Source organism: Perognathus longimembris, chromosome 11 (genome assembly GCF_023159225.1).
Source record: "Perognathus longimembris pacificus isolate PPM17 chromosome 11, ASM2315922v1, whole genome shotgun sequence".
Lineage (NCBI taxonomy): Eukaryota > Metazoa > Chordata > Mammalia > Rodentia > Heteromyidae > Perognathus > Perognathus longimembris.
In genome coordinates this window covers 43,654,878-43,669,825 of record NC_063171.1, presented here as the reverse complement: position 1 = coordinate 43,669,825, position 14,948 = coordinate 43,654,878, and the positions used below count along the sequence as shown (strand labels likewise).

Genomic DNA, 14,948 nt, shown 5'->3' with positions numbered 1-14,948 from the left:
TGCATGTGTGCTAGTGTGCACATGCACAAATACACGCACAAAATGCACGCACGCATGCACACAGGCACAGGAGGAGATAAAAAGGCTCTGGCTCCCCCTGCTGGCACCATTGGAAATAACAGGCAACTTCTCCCCTCCCCCTTTTCACATTCCTCAATTGGGTCAAATATTTAACCCAGCACTGCTGCAGGGTAAGACAAACAAATGAGCCCAGGAAAGAAATTTTATTGGCATACCCCTAGGAAGGCATTACAAATAATAGAGATAGAAACCCAAATTGAACCCTGAAAGAAATGGAGACAAGCCTGCCAGGTAACCTAGGAGTCCCAGGCAGGGTTGGGTAGCTGGAGAGATGCATTCCAGATAGGGACCTTACCCTGGAGCCTGAGTCTGTATACCTAATGACTATTCTAGGAAAGGGAATTGGGAACCTAAAATCTTCACCCCACCCCTTCCAGCATTGCCCTGGGTGGGTGGAAGAGAAGTCAGCAGCACGTGAGGGCCCAGGACCTTACGGAGTTTGATCTGGACATTTACTTCCAGCTCTGACCCCAAATAGCCTATAAATAAATTACCCCGCATGTGTCAAGTGTGGAGGTGGGGAAGTAAAGTAATTAGTCAGGGCCCCTGAAAGAAGGGGCAGGTGTGCCCGGCATCAGGCGGAGCTATAGAAGAACACAGTCTGACTCAGGCTTTGGTCTCTGGCGTCGTTCTCCAGCTGGGCGTCCAGCTGTGGCTCCTCTCCCCTACATGGGATTGAACAGTTGGTCATCTAACAACCTTGGAAGAACTCGAAGGACAGAGATTCTAGAAGGCAAGGGTCATGATCCATAGGGATGAAAGATAGGGAGAGGTGCCAAGAAAAGAGGGCGTGAAACCTGGCAGAGATTAGTGAAGGAACAATATTTGTTCTGGACCAGGCAAAGCCAGGCAGCCTAGCAAGCTGAGGGAGGAGCAGAGCGGGCTCACCTGAGGTGCTGGGACCTGTGTGTGTGCAGGCTGGACTGCTGCGGGCTGTTGTTGGTATTCTTCTTGCTGGAGTTGCTGGGCCAGTTCCAGGTCGCTAAGGCCCACAGTACCTTGTGGCTGTTGCTGCTGTTGTAGAGACAGGGCGATCAGATAGTCCTAGAAAGACCAAAAGTCACAAGGTAGATTAAGGTGTGGGAATGGAGATTCAGGCTACGTTTTTTGTTTGTTGTTTTTTTTTTTTTGCTAGTCCTGGGGCTTGGACTCAGGGCCTGAGCACTGTCCCTGGCTTCTTCTTGCTCAAGGCTAGCACTCTGCCACTTGAGCCACAGCGCCACTTCTGGCCATTTTCTACATATGTGGTGCTGGGGAATCGAACCCAGGGCTTCATGTATACAAGGCAAGTGCTCTTGCCACTAGGACATATTCCCAGTCCACTCAGGCTACGTTTCTAAATCAGATTTTCCTTTAAATTCTCCAGCCCTAGCTGGGCAGTGCTGATACAATCCAAGCTGCCTCAGGAGGCTGAGGATGGCAGTTTGAAGACACTCTTTTCTCCACTGAACCAACAAAAAGCTGGAAGTGGAGCTGTGGCTCACATGTTAGAGTGGTTGCCTTGAGCAGAAAAAAGCTAAGGGACAGTGTCTAGGTCCTCAGTTCAAGCCTCAGTAATGGCGTGTGTGTGTGATGCACACACACACAATCTCCCATCCTTGCCCCTCTGGAGCAAAACAGTGTATTATCTGTGCTACTAGAAAATATATACACCACACCAAGCAAGGTGATTCTTACCCAATGGTGAAGGGGCAAAGGTGTTAAGCATTATGTCTACGTGATAAAATGCACCTGGCTCATTTGGGGCAAACAGATCTCTGCAACATATGAGCTCTCTGCATCTTTCCCAAAAAGGCCCCACACGTACCTGGTCTACCTGCAGCTGCTTCGCTGGGGAGCCACTCCCACCGTCTGCCCCAGGGTCCTGGGCCAGGGAATGACTTAGATGGAAGTCAGAGTCACAGAAGCAGCTGTCTCCATCCACATTGTGCAGGCTCTCCCATACCACTTGCTCCTCCTGTAGGAAACCCTGGTCGGTGACCAGTAAATACAAGTGACTCTGCAAAGGAAGGGACAGAGCAATTGGTGAGACAGGTGTTTTGGATTCAGGTTACTTCTTGAGTCCACTGGCAGGAAGTCAGAGACCTTTTGAAACCAGGTGCTGGTGACTCATGCTTATAATCCTAGCTACTCCGGAGGCTGAGATCTGAGGATCACGGTTTGAACCCAGCCTGTGCAGGAAGTCCATAAGATTCTTTTTTTTTTGCCAGTCCTGGGGCTTGAACTCAGGGCCTGAGCACTGTCCCTGGCTTCTTTTTGCTCAAGGCTAGCACTCTGCCACTTGAGCCACAGCGCCACTTCTGGCCATTTTCTGTATATGTGGTACTGGGGAATTGAACCCAGGGCCTCATGTATACGAGGTAAGCACTCTTGCCACTAGGCCATATCCTCAGCCCCCCATAAGATTCTTAATCTCCAATTAGCCATTAAAAGGCCAGAAGTTGAGCTGTGGCACAAGTGGTAGAGTATTAGCCTTAAGCAAAAAAAAATCTCAGGGACAGAGCCCAGACCCTTAGCTCAAGCCCTAGTGCTGGCATCATAAAAAAAATTTGGGGGGGGGGGACTGGGAATGTGGCCTAGTGGTAGAGTGCTTGCCTAGTATACATGAAGCACTGGGTTCGATTCCTCAGCACCACATATATGGAAAAAGCCAGAAGTGGCACTGTGGCTCAAGTGGCAGAGTGCTAGCCTTGAGCAAAAAGAAGCCAGGAACAGTGCTCAGGCCCTGAGTTCAAGCTCCACTACTGGCAAACAAAACAAAAGAAAATTTTATTTAAAGATCTTTTGAGTCAACTGGTGTGTTCACTGAGATGCATGAGTGTGAGTCTTTCATAAATGTGCGCGTCTGTGGGGAGAGGGAAGGGGTGTAAGCACAGGGTTCTCATGGCTAGGACACACCACCCAAGAGCCTGCTTTCTACCCTATTTCCCCTGGTCCTTAGAGACGTCTCCCCACTTTACACAATTCCTAGAGAGCCCTGGCCACTTCTAACTCTGGGACATTATCGCCATGTTCAAAAGTTCCAACTGCCTTTTTTGGGGGGAAAGGACGATGCTTTCCTGCCCCACTGACAGCAGGCTTGGGTCCCTGTGTTCTGGCTTTAAGAGGTGAGCCAAAAGGACCACGTGTCACTACCAGGTGAGAAGCACAGAGTGAGCTCACAGTGTCCCTGCTCCTTTCCTACACACACCCAGATAAAGGATCTCCTGTCAGCCTGGGCCACAGAGTGAAGACCGTGTGGGACAGAAGGTAACAGAAGGTAACCAGTCCCCAATGAACATGCAGCCTGAGAGAGACATAAATCAATGCTGTGCTAAACACCACAGGATTTTAGGGGTGATTTGTTAATAAGACTTAACCTCGGGGGCTGGGGATATGGCCTAGTGGCAAGAGTGCTTGCCTCATATACACAAAGCCCTGGGTTCGATTCCCCAGCACCACATATACAGAAAATGGCCAGAAGTGGTGCTGTGGCTCAAGTGGCAGAGTGCTAGCCTTGAGCAAAAAGAAGCCAGGGAATAGTGCTCAGGCCCTGAGTCCAAGGCCTAGGACTGGCACACACACACACACACACACACACACACACACACACACAAACAAAACAACTGAACCCATTATCTTTTTCTGAACCCTCATCTTTTTCTCTTTCTCTCCCACCTACCTCCCCTCCCCCCACTCGGCCTGGGTACTGTCTCTGAGCTCTTTAGCACTCTGCCACTTGAGACATAGCTCTCCTTCCAGCTTGTTGGTGGCTAATTGGAGATGAGAGTCTCACAGACTTTCCTGCCCAGGCTGGCTTTGAACCTCTATCTACAGATCTGTCTCCTGAGTAGCTAGAATTACAGGGATGAGTCACTGGCACCTGACTGAACCCACTTTATCTTGCCTGAAACACTTACCCAAGAGCAAGAGGCATGGGGAAATGACCTCACCCCAACCCCTCATCACCTTGTGCTTAGTCAGAGTGCTGAAGTGGTTGTTTCGGAAAAAGACGCTCAGTTCCCCCTCCTTGGCAGCCGCTGTGAGCTCACACAGGCCGTGGTAGGTGAGCTGTGCTGCAGTGGTCTCCAAAAACTGCTCTGCAATCAGGCCTGAAGGCACAAAAGCCAGAGGAACTTGGCTTAAATTCCAACTCCATGATCCCTTGTGTAGCACATGGTCCCCGGCCACACCATGACACAACAACACAAAGTTCAGCGTAAGGAGAATCCTGCCAGGAGCCCTTGTCAGAGCCTTCCTGAGTCCCATAATGAATCCCCTTTCTAGGCGCTGAGGACGTATGTAGGTCAGTGTGGTACAGTGAGAGTTTAACAAGAATGCGGCCTGGGATTCCAACCCCAGCACACAAAAAAGTTGAGATGAACGCCTTCCTTGAAGCCTGGATACATATGTTCATCTAAGAAATATGTCTGGGTAGGCTGGTGCACTCCTGTAATCTCAGCCCTGGGGAAGCTGAAGCAGGAGGACAGCAAACTGCGGCCAGCCTGAGTTACACAGGGAAACCCTAGCTCAACAAAACAAAACAACTTATAAGCAGCTACTTAGGAAGCCCTAGGGGTAAGACATCAGTGAACTAAACAGTTACAGTCCCTGAACTCAGTCCTGTGGAGCTTATGTTCTAGTGAGAGGTAGTGGGAGATGAAAATCAGAAAACAATAAACCTAAGCGTTAGCATTCCCGAATACATGAGGGGGCGGGCGTATCACCTTCAGTCACCAGGTTGGGGTCGCTGGAATGTTTGCAGGTGATAATCTTCTCTACTAGCTGATTGTAACTCAGTTTCCCAACAGCACCCACAGCCTCAGGACTCTGGGAAGATGGGGATGGGACAAAGAATAAATTGAAGCTGGGCACTGGTGGCTCATGGCTGTAATCTAGCTGCTCAGGAAGTTGAGATCTAAGGATCAAAATTCAAAGACAGCCCAGGCAGGAAAGTCCCTGAGACTTTTATCTCCAATTAGCCACCAGAAAACCGGAAGTGAAACTGTAGCTCCAAGTGGTAGAGCCCTAGCCTAGAGCAAAAGAGCTCAGGGACAGTGCCCAGGCCCCAAGTTCAAGCCCCATGACCAACAAAAAATAAATTGAGTTTTTTAAAGGAGGGAAAACCAAGCTACAGGACCCCATGATCAAAGGTTCCTGAGGGGCTGGGAATATGGCCTAGTGGTAAAGTGCTTGTCTCATATACATGAAGCCCTGGGTTCGATTCCTCAGCACCACATATATAGAAAAAGCTGGAAGTGGTGCTGTGGCCCAAGTGGCAGAGTGCTAGCTAGCCTTGAGCAAAAAGAAGTCAGGGACAGTGCTCAGGCCCTGAGTTCAAGCCCCAGGACTGGCAAAAAAACAAAACCAAACAAAAAGGTTCCTGAACTTTTGATGTTTACGGAACTGAATCTATTTGCATGTGATTTGCTTGGATTAGAATGCTACCCCCCCCAAAAAAAAATTTAAGGAATTCAGCACCAGGTCCATCCCTAGCCCTCTTCTAAGCCAACCTAATTTCCACCTCACAAAATTTTGCCTCATTCCTGTGAGCATGAGCTGGAAAAGAATCTCCCTGGACCTCCTGCCCTCACCTGTGGATCAAGCAGCCAGCCATGGTACAGAGGTATGCCTAGTAGATCAAAGACGCTGCATTCCGGCGTATACTCAAAATCAGAGACGCCTGTGAATCGAACGTTGACATCCAAACCTGTGGCCAGTTTAGGCAGCACTGTCATTGCATCATCCACGTTCTGTGGACAGAAAAGAAAATGAGGGGGCGGGGAATGTGGCTTAGCGGTAGAGTGCTTGCCTAGCATGCATGAAGCCCTGGGTTCAATTCCTCAGTACCACATACACAGAAAAAGCTGGAAGTGGTGCTGTGGCTCAAGTGGTAGAGTGCTAGCCTTGAGCGAAAGAGGCTCAAGGACAGTCCCCAGGCCCTGAGTTCAAGCCCCAAGAGTGGCAAAAAAACAAGCAAGCAAGAAAGAAAATGATGGGCAGTCTAGCCTCCTCGGCACCACTCATCCCCACCTCCAGAAGTAAAACATCTGGGTACCACCTGTAATCCTAAAATACTTAGGAGGCTGAGATTTGAGGACTGAAGTTCAAAGCCAAACAGCAGGGAAGTCTGTGTGACTCTTATCTCTAATTAACCAGCCAAAAGCTGAAAATAGAGACTATGGCTCAAGTGTTAAAGCACTAGACTTCAACAAAAAAAGCTAAGGAACAGTACCCAGGCCCTGAGTTCAAGCCCCAGTACAGAAGGAAGGAAAAAAAAGAAGGAAGGAAGGGAAGGGAAGGGAGAGCAAGAGAGGGAAAGGCAGAAGGAAGAAAGGAAAGAAGAAAGGGGGAAAGGAAGGAAGAAAGAACAGAAAAGCAAAGAAAAAAGGATTTAGGAAGAAAGAAAAAACATTAATGTACTTTTCTTCTCTGGCTCTCCTATAGCCTATTGTATTCCTCCTTTGCCCAACCCTTCTTTTTTTTTTTTTTTTTGGCCAGTCCTGGGACTTGAATTCAGTGTCTGAGCACTGTCCCTGAGCTACTTTTTGCTCAAGGCTAGCGTTCTACCTCTTGAGCCACAGTGCCACTTCTGGCTTTTTCTATTTATGTGGTATTGAGGAATTGAACACAGGGCTTCGTGCATGCTAGGCAAGCACTCTACCTCTAAGCCGCATTCCTAGCCCCCAACCCTTCTTTACCTTAGAGAAATAAACATATTTCCCAAGAAATATATGCTCTTCTCCTAAGAAAGAAATTATGGTTGAAGAAACCTTCAGAGCACCAGTGACTCACACTTGTAATCTTAGCTACTCAGAAGGCTGAGATCTGAGGATCTCAGTTTGAAGCCGGCCTGGTTAGGAAAGTCCATGAGACTTTTATCTCCAATTATGCACAAAAAGAAAAAAAAAAGCCAGAAGTGGAGCTATGGCGCAAGTGGTAGAGTGCTAGCCTTGTGCAAATAATCAAGGCCCTGAGTTTAGGCCCCAGGACCAACACACACACACACACACACACACACACACACACACACACACAGAGAAAATAAAAGAAAAAGAAAGAAAAAAGAAAAGAAACCCTCCTTAAGTGCTAGAGATGTGTGGCTCAGTGGTATCACAGCAGCCTAGGACGTACAAGGCTCTGAGTTCAAACCTCAGGACTATCCCTCTCCCCAGGAAAAAGAAATCAGCTCTCTTTAGAAGCAGCAACGGCTTCTTTGTCTCAGTACTGCCAGTGTTCCCTTGCAAACCTGCAAACCCCTGTCTGCTATTCCCTTACCTGCTGAAAATTAAGCTGCAGTCCCTCCGACTTCTCCTGGGGCTTTATGGACAGGAGGCAGTCTCCTAAAAACAAGATCCTTTATCAGCTTACTTTTTCAATTGCCCTAAAAGTTCAGCTTTCCCAACTCCTAATGAATAGGAATACTATTCCAACTACAGATTGTTTCAAAATTGGAAAAAGACCTTAGAGTCTAATCTAAAACCTTCATTGGCCAGGTGCTGGTGGTTCATGCCTGTAATCCTAGCTACTCAGGAGGCTGAGATCTGAGGATGATGGTTCAAAGCCAGCTCCTACGGGAAAGGCTGAGAGACTCTTATCTCCAGTTAAATCACAGAAAAAGCCGTAAGTAGCACTGTTGCTCAAGTGGTAGAGTGCTAGCCTCCAGCTAAAGGAATTCAGGGACAGCGCCCAGGCCCAGAGTTCAAGCCTCAGGACCAGCAAAAATAAAACCTTCATTTCTCGGAGGAAGAAAGTTTCACTCATTTCAAGCAAGAAAAGAGGCTGGGAACACATATGCAGCCCAGTGGTAAGAGTGTTCAAAATACTCAAGGCCGGGGCTGGGGATATAGCCTAGTGGCAAGAGTGCCTGCCTCGGATACACGAGGCCCTAGGTTCGATTCCCCAGCACCACATATACAGAAAACGGCCAGAAGCGGCGCTGTGGCTCAAGTGGCAGAGTGCTAGCCTTGAGCGGGAAGAAGCCAGGGACAGTGCTCAGGCCCTGAGTCCAAGGCCCAGGACTGGCAAAAAAAAAAAAAAAAATACTCAAGGCCTTGGATTCCATCCTCAGCCCTGAAAACAAACAAAAAGGCTAAGGGCAAGATTGTTGTTGTAACCTAGGATTCTGGACACCCTGACCTTTGCTCTCTCTAGCGTTGCAGAGAAAGCTCAATGGCCCTTATCATCCCTGCCACACCAGAGTCCCAAATGGGATCCCACAGTAGTGTGGACTTCAGGCTGAGGAAATTGCTCTTAGACCCCTTTGGGAAATTCCTCTTCAAGGCCCAGTCACTCACCAAGATGTGCCATGAGCTCATCTGATGTGATCATTTCCTTCTGGGGGGGCAGCTTCACCTGGAGATAGAAAGGGTGATTGAATGGGTGCTTTCTCTGCTCAGAATACAAAGGAACCCATAGAAAGAGAGGGGCCATTGTTAAGGGTAAGGAGGGCACTTAAAATGAGAGCAAGGGAATAAATGGGAAAAACTGCAAGGCATTCCCAAATCCTAGGGAGTAGTAGAGATAGGATTACAACAGAGAATAGAGCTGGCCATCAGTGACTCACATTTATAATCCAAGCTACTTAGGAGGCTGAGTTTTATGAATCACAGTTTGAAGCCAACCCAAGCAGGAAGGTCTACAAGGCTCTCATCTCCAATTAAGTTAGTAGTGGAGCTGTGGTTGGAGTGGCAGAGCACTAGCCTTGACCAAAAAAGTTCAGGAACAGCTCCCAGGCCCTGAATTCAAGCCCCAGGTCATACAAAGAAAGGACAATGAATAATCTGGAGTGTGTGTGTGTGTGTGTGTGTGTGTGTGTGTGTGTGTGTGTGTGTAATGGTACTAAGGCCTTGCTCTCTTGTTTGGCCTTTTCTGCTCAAAAATGGTATTCTACCACTTGAGCCATACTTCCACATCTAGCTTTTTTGCTGGTTAACCGAGAGATACAAGTCTCCTGGATTTGTCTGCCTAGGCTGGCTTCAAACCTAGATCCACAGATCTCAGCCGCCTGAGTAGCTAAGAGTTTGGTGGGCGCGGAATGTTTTGACTAGTTTGAGGAAATCAGCACAGTCAAGGAGATGGGAAAGGAAGAATTCGCCCAGATATTTTTTCTTTCCTTTTCTTTCTTTTTTTTTTGGGGGGGGGAGGGGCAGTCCTGGAGCTTGAACTCAGAGCCTGAGCACTGTCTCTGGCTTCTTTGTGCTCAAGGCTAACACTCTACTACTTGAGCCACAGCACCCCTTTTGGCTTTTTCTGTGTATGTGGTGCTGAGGAATCAAACCCAGGGCTTCATGCACGCTAGGCAAGCACTCTACCGTGAAGCCACATTCCCAGCCCTCTCCCAGATATTTTCTAAGCTCCCGTTGGAACTCTCTCTTACCTTCCACTGCAGAAAGAGGATATTCATGATGGCAAGAAGAGGGCAAGGGCCATTGGTGCTCTGGGTGATGATGGGGGTCCGTTCTCCCTTCCAGGGGATCCACTTTACACAGTAGACATCCAGCTCAGGCTGTCGGGTCCTGGGAGACGGGGGAAGCTCCTGGGGCCTGGAGCCTGCTCCTATTGTCTCTATTTCAGGTGACAGCCCACAGGTTGGCCCAGGCTGACTTGGGCTAGTTTCAGGAGGAGGCGACTCAAGATTATCCCCAACCTGGGCAGGTGGCAAAGCCTGGTCTCCTGGCTCCTGTTCTCCAGCTGCTCCACCAGTGTCTCTGGCATCCTCATCCCGCCAGTGCTCATCCTGTTCTGATAGGACCTCACAGTTTTCAGAGGTGACTGCTGCACTCCTGATCTGGTCGGTGGCCAGCTGTTCTGGCTCAAGGTGCTCCATGGTAGGAAGTTAACTGAAGGGCACTTGAAGGTGTTTTCTGACCTTGGGGCCACAATTGCCTAGGCCAATGGTGGTACAGAAAAGCAAGACTGGCCCAATAAGACCATTGAGCTGGAAATGAGAGGGATCTAGAAAAGTCTTAGAAGTGAATGCGGCGTGGAAAGCTGGTTAGTAAACTATACAGGCACTCCTGGCTGGGAGTGGCTGGGAGTACTACTGGGCCTTTCTCCGCTTGTGTAAACAGGACTCAGCTCTTTCCACCTCTAACTTGCTGTAACCAGATGAGACCAACAGACAGAAGCTTCCAGGCTTGAAGGGGAAGAATCTGGTTGAATTGAAGATATTGGTAGAATCAGCTTCCCTAAAACAGATAATGGCAAAAAAAAAAAAAAAAAAAAATGAAGAAAAGATTGAGAAAAGGGGAGAGTGCTGAGAAAGACCAGGGAAGAGATAAGGAAAGATTACTATCTTCTCTCTTTTTTTTTTCTGGTACTAGAACTTGAAATCAGGGCCTAGGCACTGTCCTTTAGCTTTTTCCACTCAAAACTAGTACTCTACCACTTGAGCCACACCTCTACTATGGTTATTGGAGGTAAGAGTCTCATGGACTGTTCTGTCTGAGCTGCCTTTGAACCTTGATCCTCAGATCTCAGCCTCCTGAGTAGCTAGGATTACAGGCCACCAGTACCTAGCTTAAAGCTATCTTAATTCTATTTGGGGCCTAGGCCTAAGACCTAGTACGTGCAAGGCCCTAGGTACAATCCTTAGCTCCTGAGAACTGTTTTAAAAGGCCAAGAAGCAAAAGCAGACTATCCTAATGGCTTATTTGATCTTTAGTTTACCCAGTAAAAGGAATCACATCAGTAGCCCACAGCAGAGGCAGGATGGTGGAAATTCCTCTGCTCTACACCAAACCTTTCCTCTTCATAGAACATCAGGAGTGCATACAGGCTCCTTGGGCATACCTTCTGTCTGCCTCACTCCATGGTTGAAAAGATTAATCATCACACAGTAGTTGGGTGAAGTAGGGATGCAAAGAGTCAGTCCCCAGCTCCTTAAAGTAGCATGTGGGTGAAGAAGGGGAAGTTATTCTCCTCAGAGGACTCTGCGGACCCTTACACAGTCTCAAGCCACAAGCAAAAAGGTTGTGGGAGGGGCTTCCTGGAGGGTGAAGAGGGGAAATGGAGGTTGTGGAGGCTTGAGTCAGGGAATGGTACCTACAGACTGAGACACCAAACATATTCCCCACAATTTTTTTTTCCTATGGGTTGTGGGGCTTGAACTCTGCGCCTGGGCGTTGTTCCTGAGCTCTTCAGCTCAAGGCTAGTGCTCTACCACTTGAGCCACAGTGCCACTTCCCCTTTTTTTGGTAGTTAATTGGAGATAAGCGTCACACAGTTTCCTGCTCAGGGTGGCTTTGAACCTTGATCCTCAGATCTTAGCCTCCAGAGTAGCTAGGATTACAGGTGTGAGCCACCAGCGCCTGGCTCCCAAAAATTCTTTCTGTAAGCTTCTCTTGACAGCTGGAGTTTACATAGCAACTTCTCCCCAGTTCTTCTTTGTTCTCCCCACTGCCTAAACCCAAAGATAGTCTCTTTTCCATTATTTTTATGGATATGAATATAATGATTTGCACAAAAAATATTCCCTGTGCAGTCACCTCCTCATGTATATGTTCTTTATGTCTGGTCTTATCTAGGTCATGGTAGTTTTTAAATTTTATTCCTCTATTTTCTGTTTCTTTTTGTGTATATGTGTGGTTATTGAAGTTTGAACTCAGAGCCTGGGCACTGTCCCTCCCTTTTTTCACTCAGGGCTAGTGCTCTACCATCTAAGCCACAGCTCTACTTCTGGATTTTTGGTGGTTAATTGTAAATAAGAGTCTCACATGCTTTTTCTCCCTACTGGCTTCTAACCTAGCTCCTCAGATCTCAATCTCATGAATAGCTAGGAATCCAGATGTGAGCCATTGGCATTCGGCCTCTTGTTTTCCTTTTAATTTGTGAACACACATCTGTTTAACCTGTTCTCTCTCAGCACTAAGCATTGGGTCAAGCGCAGAGACATTTACTCAACACTGAACAGTAAAGGATAAAAAGCCACAAATCAGGGCTGGGAATGTGGCTAAGAGGTAGAGTGCTTGTCTAGCATGCACAAAGCCCTGAGTTCGATTCCTCAGCACCACATACACAGAAAAAGCCAGAAGTGGCTCTGTGGCTCAAGTGGTAGAGTGTTAGCCTTGAGCAAAATGAAGCCAGGAATAGTGCTCAGGCCCAGGACTGGCAAAAAAAAAAAAAGAAGCCTAAAACCCTGCTTTCTGGAAACCATTTCTCTTCAGTCTCCCTGCTCCCTTCCTAGATCTTTAGTCAGGATAAAAAATGAGGAGAGACAAGCACTGGTGGCTCACACCTGTAATCCTTGCTACTCAAGAGGCTGAGATTTGAGGATGGTTGGAAGCCAGCCTAGCCAAGAAACTCTGTGAGACTCTTATCTCCAATAAACTACTCAGGAAAAATCCAGAAGTGGCCCTGCGGCTCGAGTGATAGAGCACTAGCCTTGAGCACTGAGAGGCTCTGAGAAAGAGCGTAGGCCCTGAGTTCAAGTCCTAAGACTGGCCAAAAAAAAAAAGGAGCGGCCTGGGAATGTAGTTCAGTGGTTGGGAGCTTGCCCAATGTGCACAAGGTCCTAGGTTCAATCCCCAGCAACACCACATATAAACACACACACACACACACACACATGCTCACACACAGAGGGGGATCTATAGGAGAAATTATAGTTAGAAATCATCTCTTTCTTCCTCCATAGCATCAGTGTAGCTGATATAACTGATGCTACGCTTTCTTCTTGTAAACTTGTAGGAATTTGGGGCTATGGAAAAGGCCTGGCAGATAAGGATAAGAAACGTTAAAGTTACGGAAATAAAGTAAGCCTAGTCCCTCAAATTGATCATCCTCCTGATTCAAATGTCATTCATGCTAGTTGCCTTTAGATTAGAATCCAAATAGCAAAAATTGTGTGTAGGCCTTACACCTTTACACACACACTATTTCCTTCCTCACACATGGTGTTTAGTATGAGCTTTGGAGCAGATGCTAGAGCCTAGGAAAATTGAAAAAAACTTGAAAGCTTGAAGAACAAGGCTCACTTTCTACCTAGTGCTAGAAATGATCAATAATTAAGTGGGGGCTGGGAAGCTAGCTGGCCAGAGGAATGAGCCAGAAGAAACTAGAAGCTCAACACCTAAGGGAGTGGAGCCTCAGAGAATTGTTCAGAGGTATGTGGACAGGAAGTATAATAGGGTCAAACCCCACCCCCCACCCCATAAGGGACTCTCCTGATTGTAAGGACAAAGTATATTTCAGTGTAGGAAAGAATGAGGGAGACTTCAGGGTTTTTATCCCTTTCCTCCTCTTTTCTCACCTCATTTCTTATTCTTCCTTTCCAGCTGTAATGATCCTATGGTGGCAGGTAAAGGAGTTAAAAATAGCCTTGTCCCCTCCCTAGTCAGTGGCAGTCATAGCCCCAGAGTGCAAATAGGTCTGGATAGCACTTCAAGAAGCCATTGTCCATTCCCAGGAACCATCCCCTCCCCTCAAGTCCCATGCTAATCTCCTCAGTCTGACCCAAACCTTCAGATTTCCCCACAGAAGAAGTTCAGTCCCACCACAAGGCACTGAGGTCAACCTGCTCCCCAGGAGAGGGAGAGCATGAGTTGGATGAGGGAGGAAATGAAAGGACCAAGCAGCACCCCTTACACATGCCTTCTGCCTCAGTTCTTCTAAGCCATTCACACGGTCGGAGCAGGAAAGAAGAGAGGGAAAAGCTCATTAAGACAAAGTTTGTCGTCTGTTGTCGAGTTGTTTTTACCTTGAAGAGGTGAGGGAAGCTCCAGGAATGTGGAGGGCTCAGCTCCCCGCCAGCGGGATGGGGAGATGGGGGGCCTGGGGGGGGGGAGGGGGCCCTGTCAGTGCCAGCTGCTGCCTTCCCGTCGTCCACGCCAGAGCTTGGACAGGTGGACACGGGTTTAGGAGCGCCGCGGTCGCCGCCCTAAGCCAGCCAGGTCGTGGCCACTTCCGGACTTACTTCCAGGATTGGGGAGCCCACGCAGGGAGGGGGAGGGGGAGGACAGGTCGGGGAGGGGGACCCGGTGCTCCCCGTGGTTCCCAGCGCCTTCAGAATTCCTGAGTGGCAGAGGCTACCGACAGCGCTGGGGCTCCAGGCCCGGACCACACACCCTGGTTTTCAAAGGAAGTTTGTGGTTCTTCTTCTTTTCTTCTTCTTCTCACCCTTCTCTTTCTTTTTCCCATCGGGACAAAGACAAATTAATCAAAGACAAGCTCCTTAGAAGAGAAGGGGCCTACCCAGCACTGGAGGAGTTCCATGAGGGCCTTCTGACCCGGTCAGCAGCCTGGTGATCCGCAGAGAGAGAGAGAAACAAGCAGAGAAAAACAACAGACCCTTTCTCTTCCCTCCTCCGGCGGTGGAAGGGACGGAGCGCTTGTGCCTCTCTGGCGAGAAGAGGGAAGAGCAAGTGCCCTTGCAGGGCGGGGAGGGGCAGGGCTGGACAGCGGCAGCATGGTGGCAGGCCTTTCTCCCTTCACCCCACAGCCCTTTGCTCTGGATCTAAAACACCTGGGTCACAGAGCATACTTGCCTATTTACTCATGCTTTTAAAAAAAATTTGTGTTTCTGGAGACTTCCAGAAGGCTCCTTTCCAATGTTTAAAAAAAAAAATGAAGTCTAGAAATGAAACTGGTTGGGTTTGGGCACCCAGTGTACACAGAAGAAGGTGTGGAAGGAAGCCAGAATCTCAGAAGAGAACACTGTAGGGAGAGAACCATCAGAGCAAGGGGGAGATTCAAGGCCCCTAACTCCGATTCCATATTCAGCCTCTTTCTCAGCTTCCAGCTTAGGGGTGGGGGGGGGGGGAACAGGATAAGCTGATAGGAAGCTAGTGGTAGGAAATGAAGGAATCGATTAATAAATGAGGGGACATTTGATACATTTGATGACAAAGAGACTTTTTTCTTCTTCATTACTCTGCACTATCTTAGGG

At 48.3% G+C, this 14,948-nt stretch overlaps 1 protein-coding gene across 5 annotated transcripts; it reads right to left on the bottom strand.

Annotated features, from left to right (window-relative positions):
• Positions 1-207: 207 nt before the first annotated feature.
• Positions 208-13,835, bottom strand: Mindy1 (MINDY lysine 48 deubiquitinase 1). 5 transcript variants are annotated; one of them, XM_048357975.1, is made up of 11 exons: positions 13,760-13,835; positions 9,440-10,250; positions 8,358-8,415; positions 7,339-7,403; positions 5,655-5,813; positions 4,788-4,890; positions 4,030-4,172; positions 3,272-3,316; positions 1,889-2,080; positions 970-1,125; positions 208-746 (listed from the first exon to the last, which is right to left on the bottom strand). In XM_048357975.1, exons 2-11 carry the CDS (start codon positions 9,887-9,889, stop codon positions 666-668), a joined length of 1,452 nt encoding a protein of 483 aa, XP_048213932.1. In that variant the 5' UTR covers positions 9,890-10,250; positions 13,760-13,835; the 3' UTR covers positions 208-665. The 5 variants fall into 5 exon arrangements, with proteins under 5 accessions (XP_048213932.1, XP_048213931.1, XP_048213933.1 ...); XM_048357974.1 differs by lacking the exon at positions 13,760-13,835 and having other exon boundaries at positions 9,440-10,460; XM_048357976.1 differs by lacking the exon at positions 13,760-13,835 and having other exon boundaries at positions 970-1,098; positions 9,440-10,460.
• Between the last annotated feature and the right edge of the window lie 1,113 nt (positions 13,836-14,948).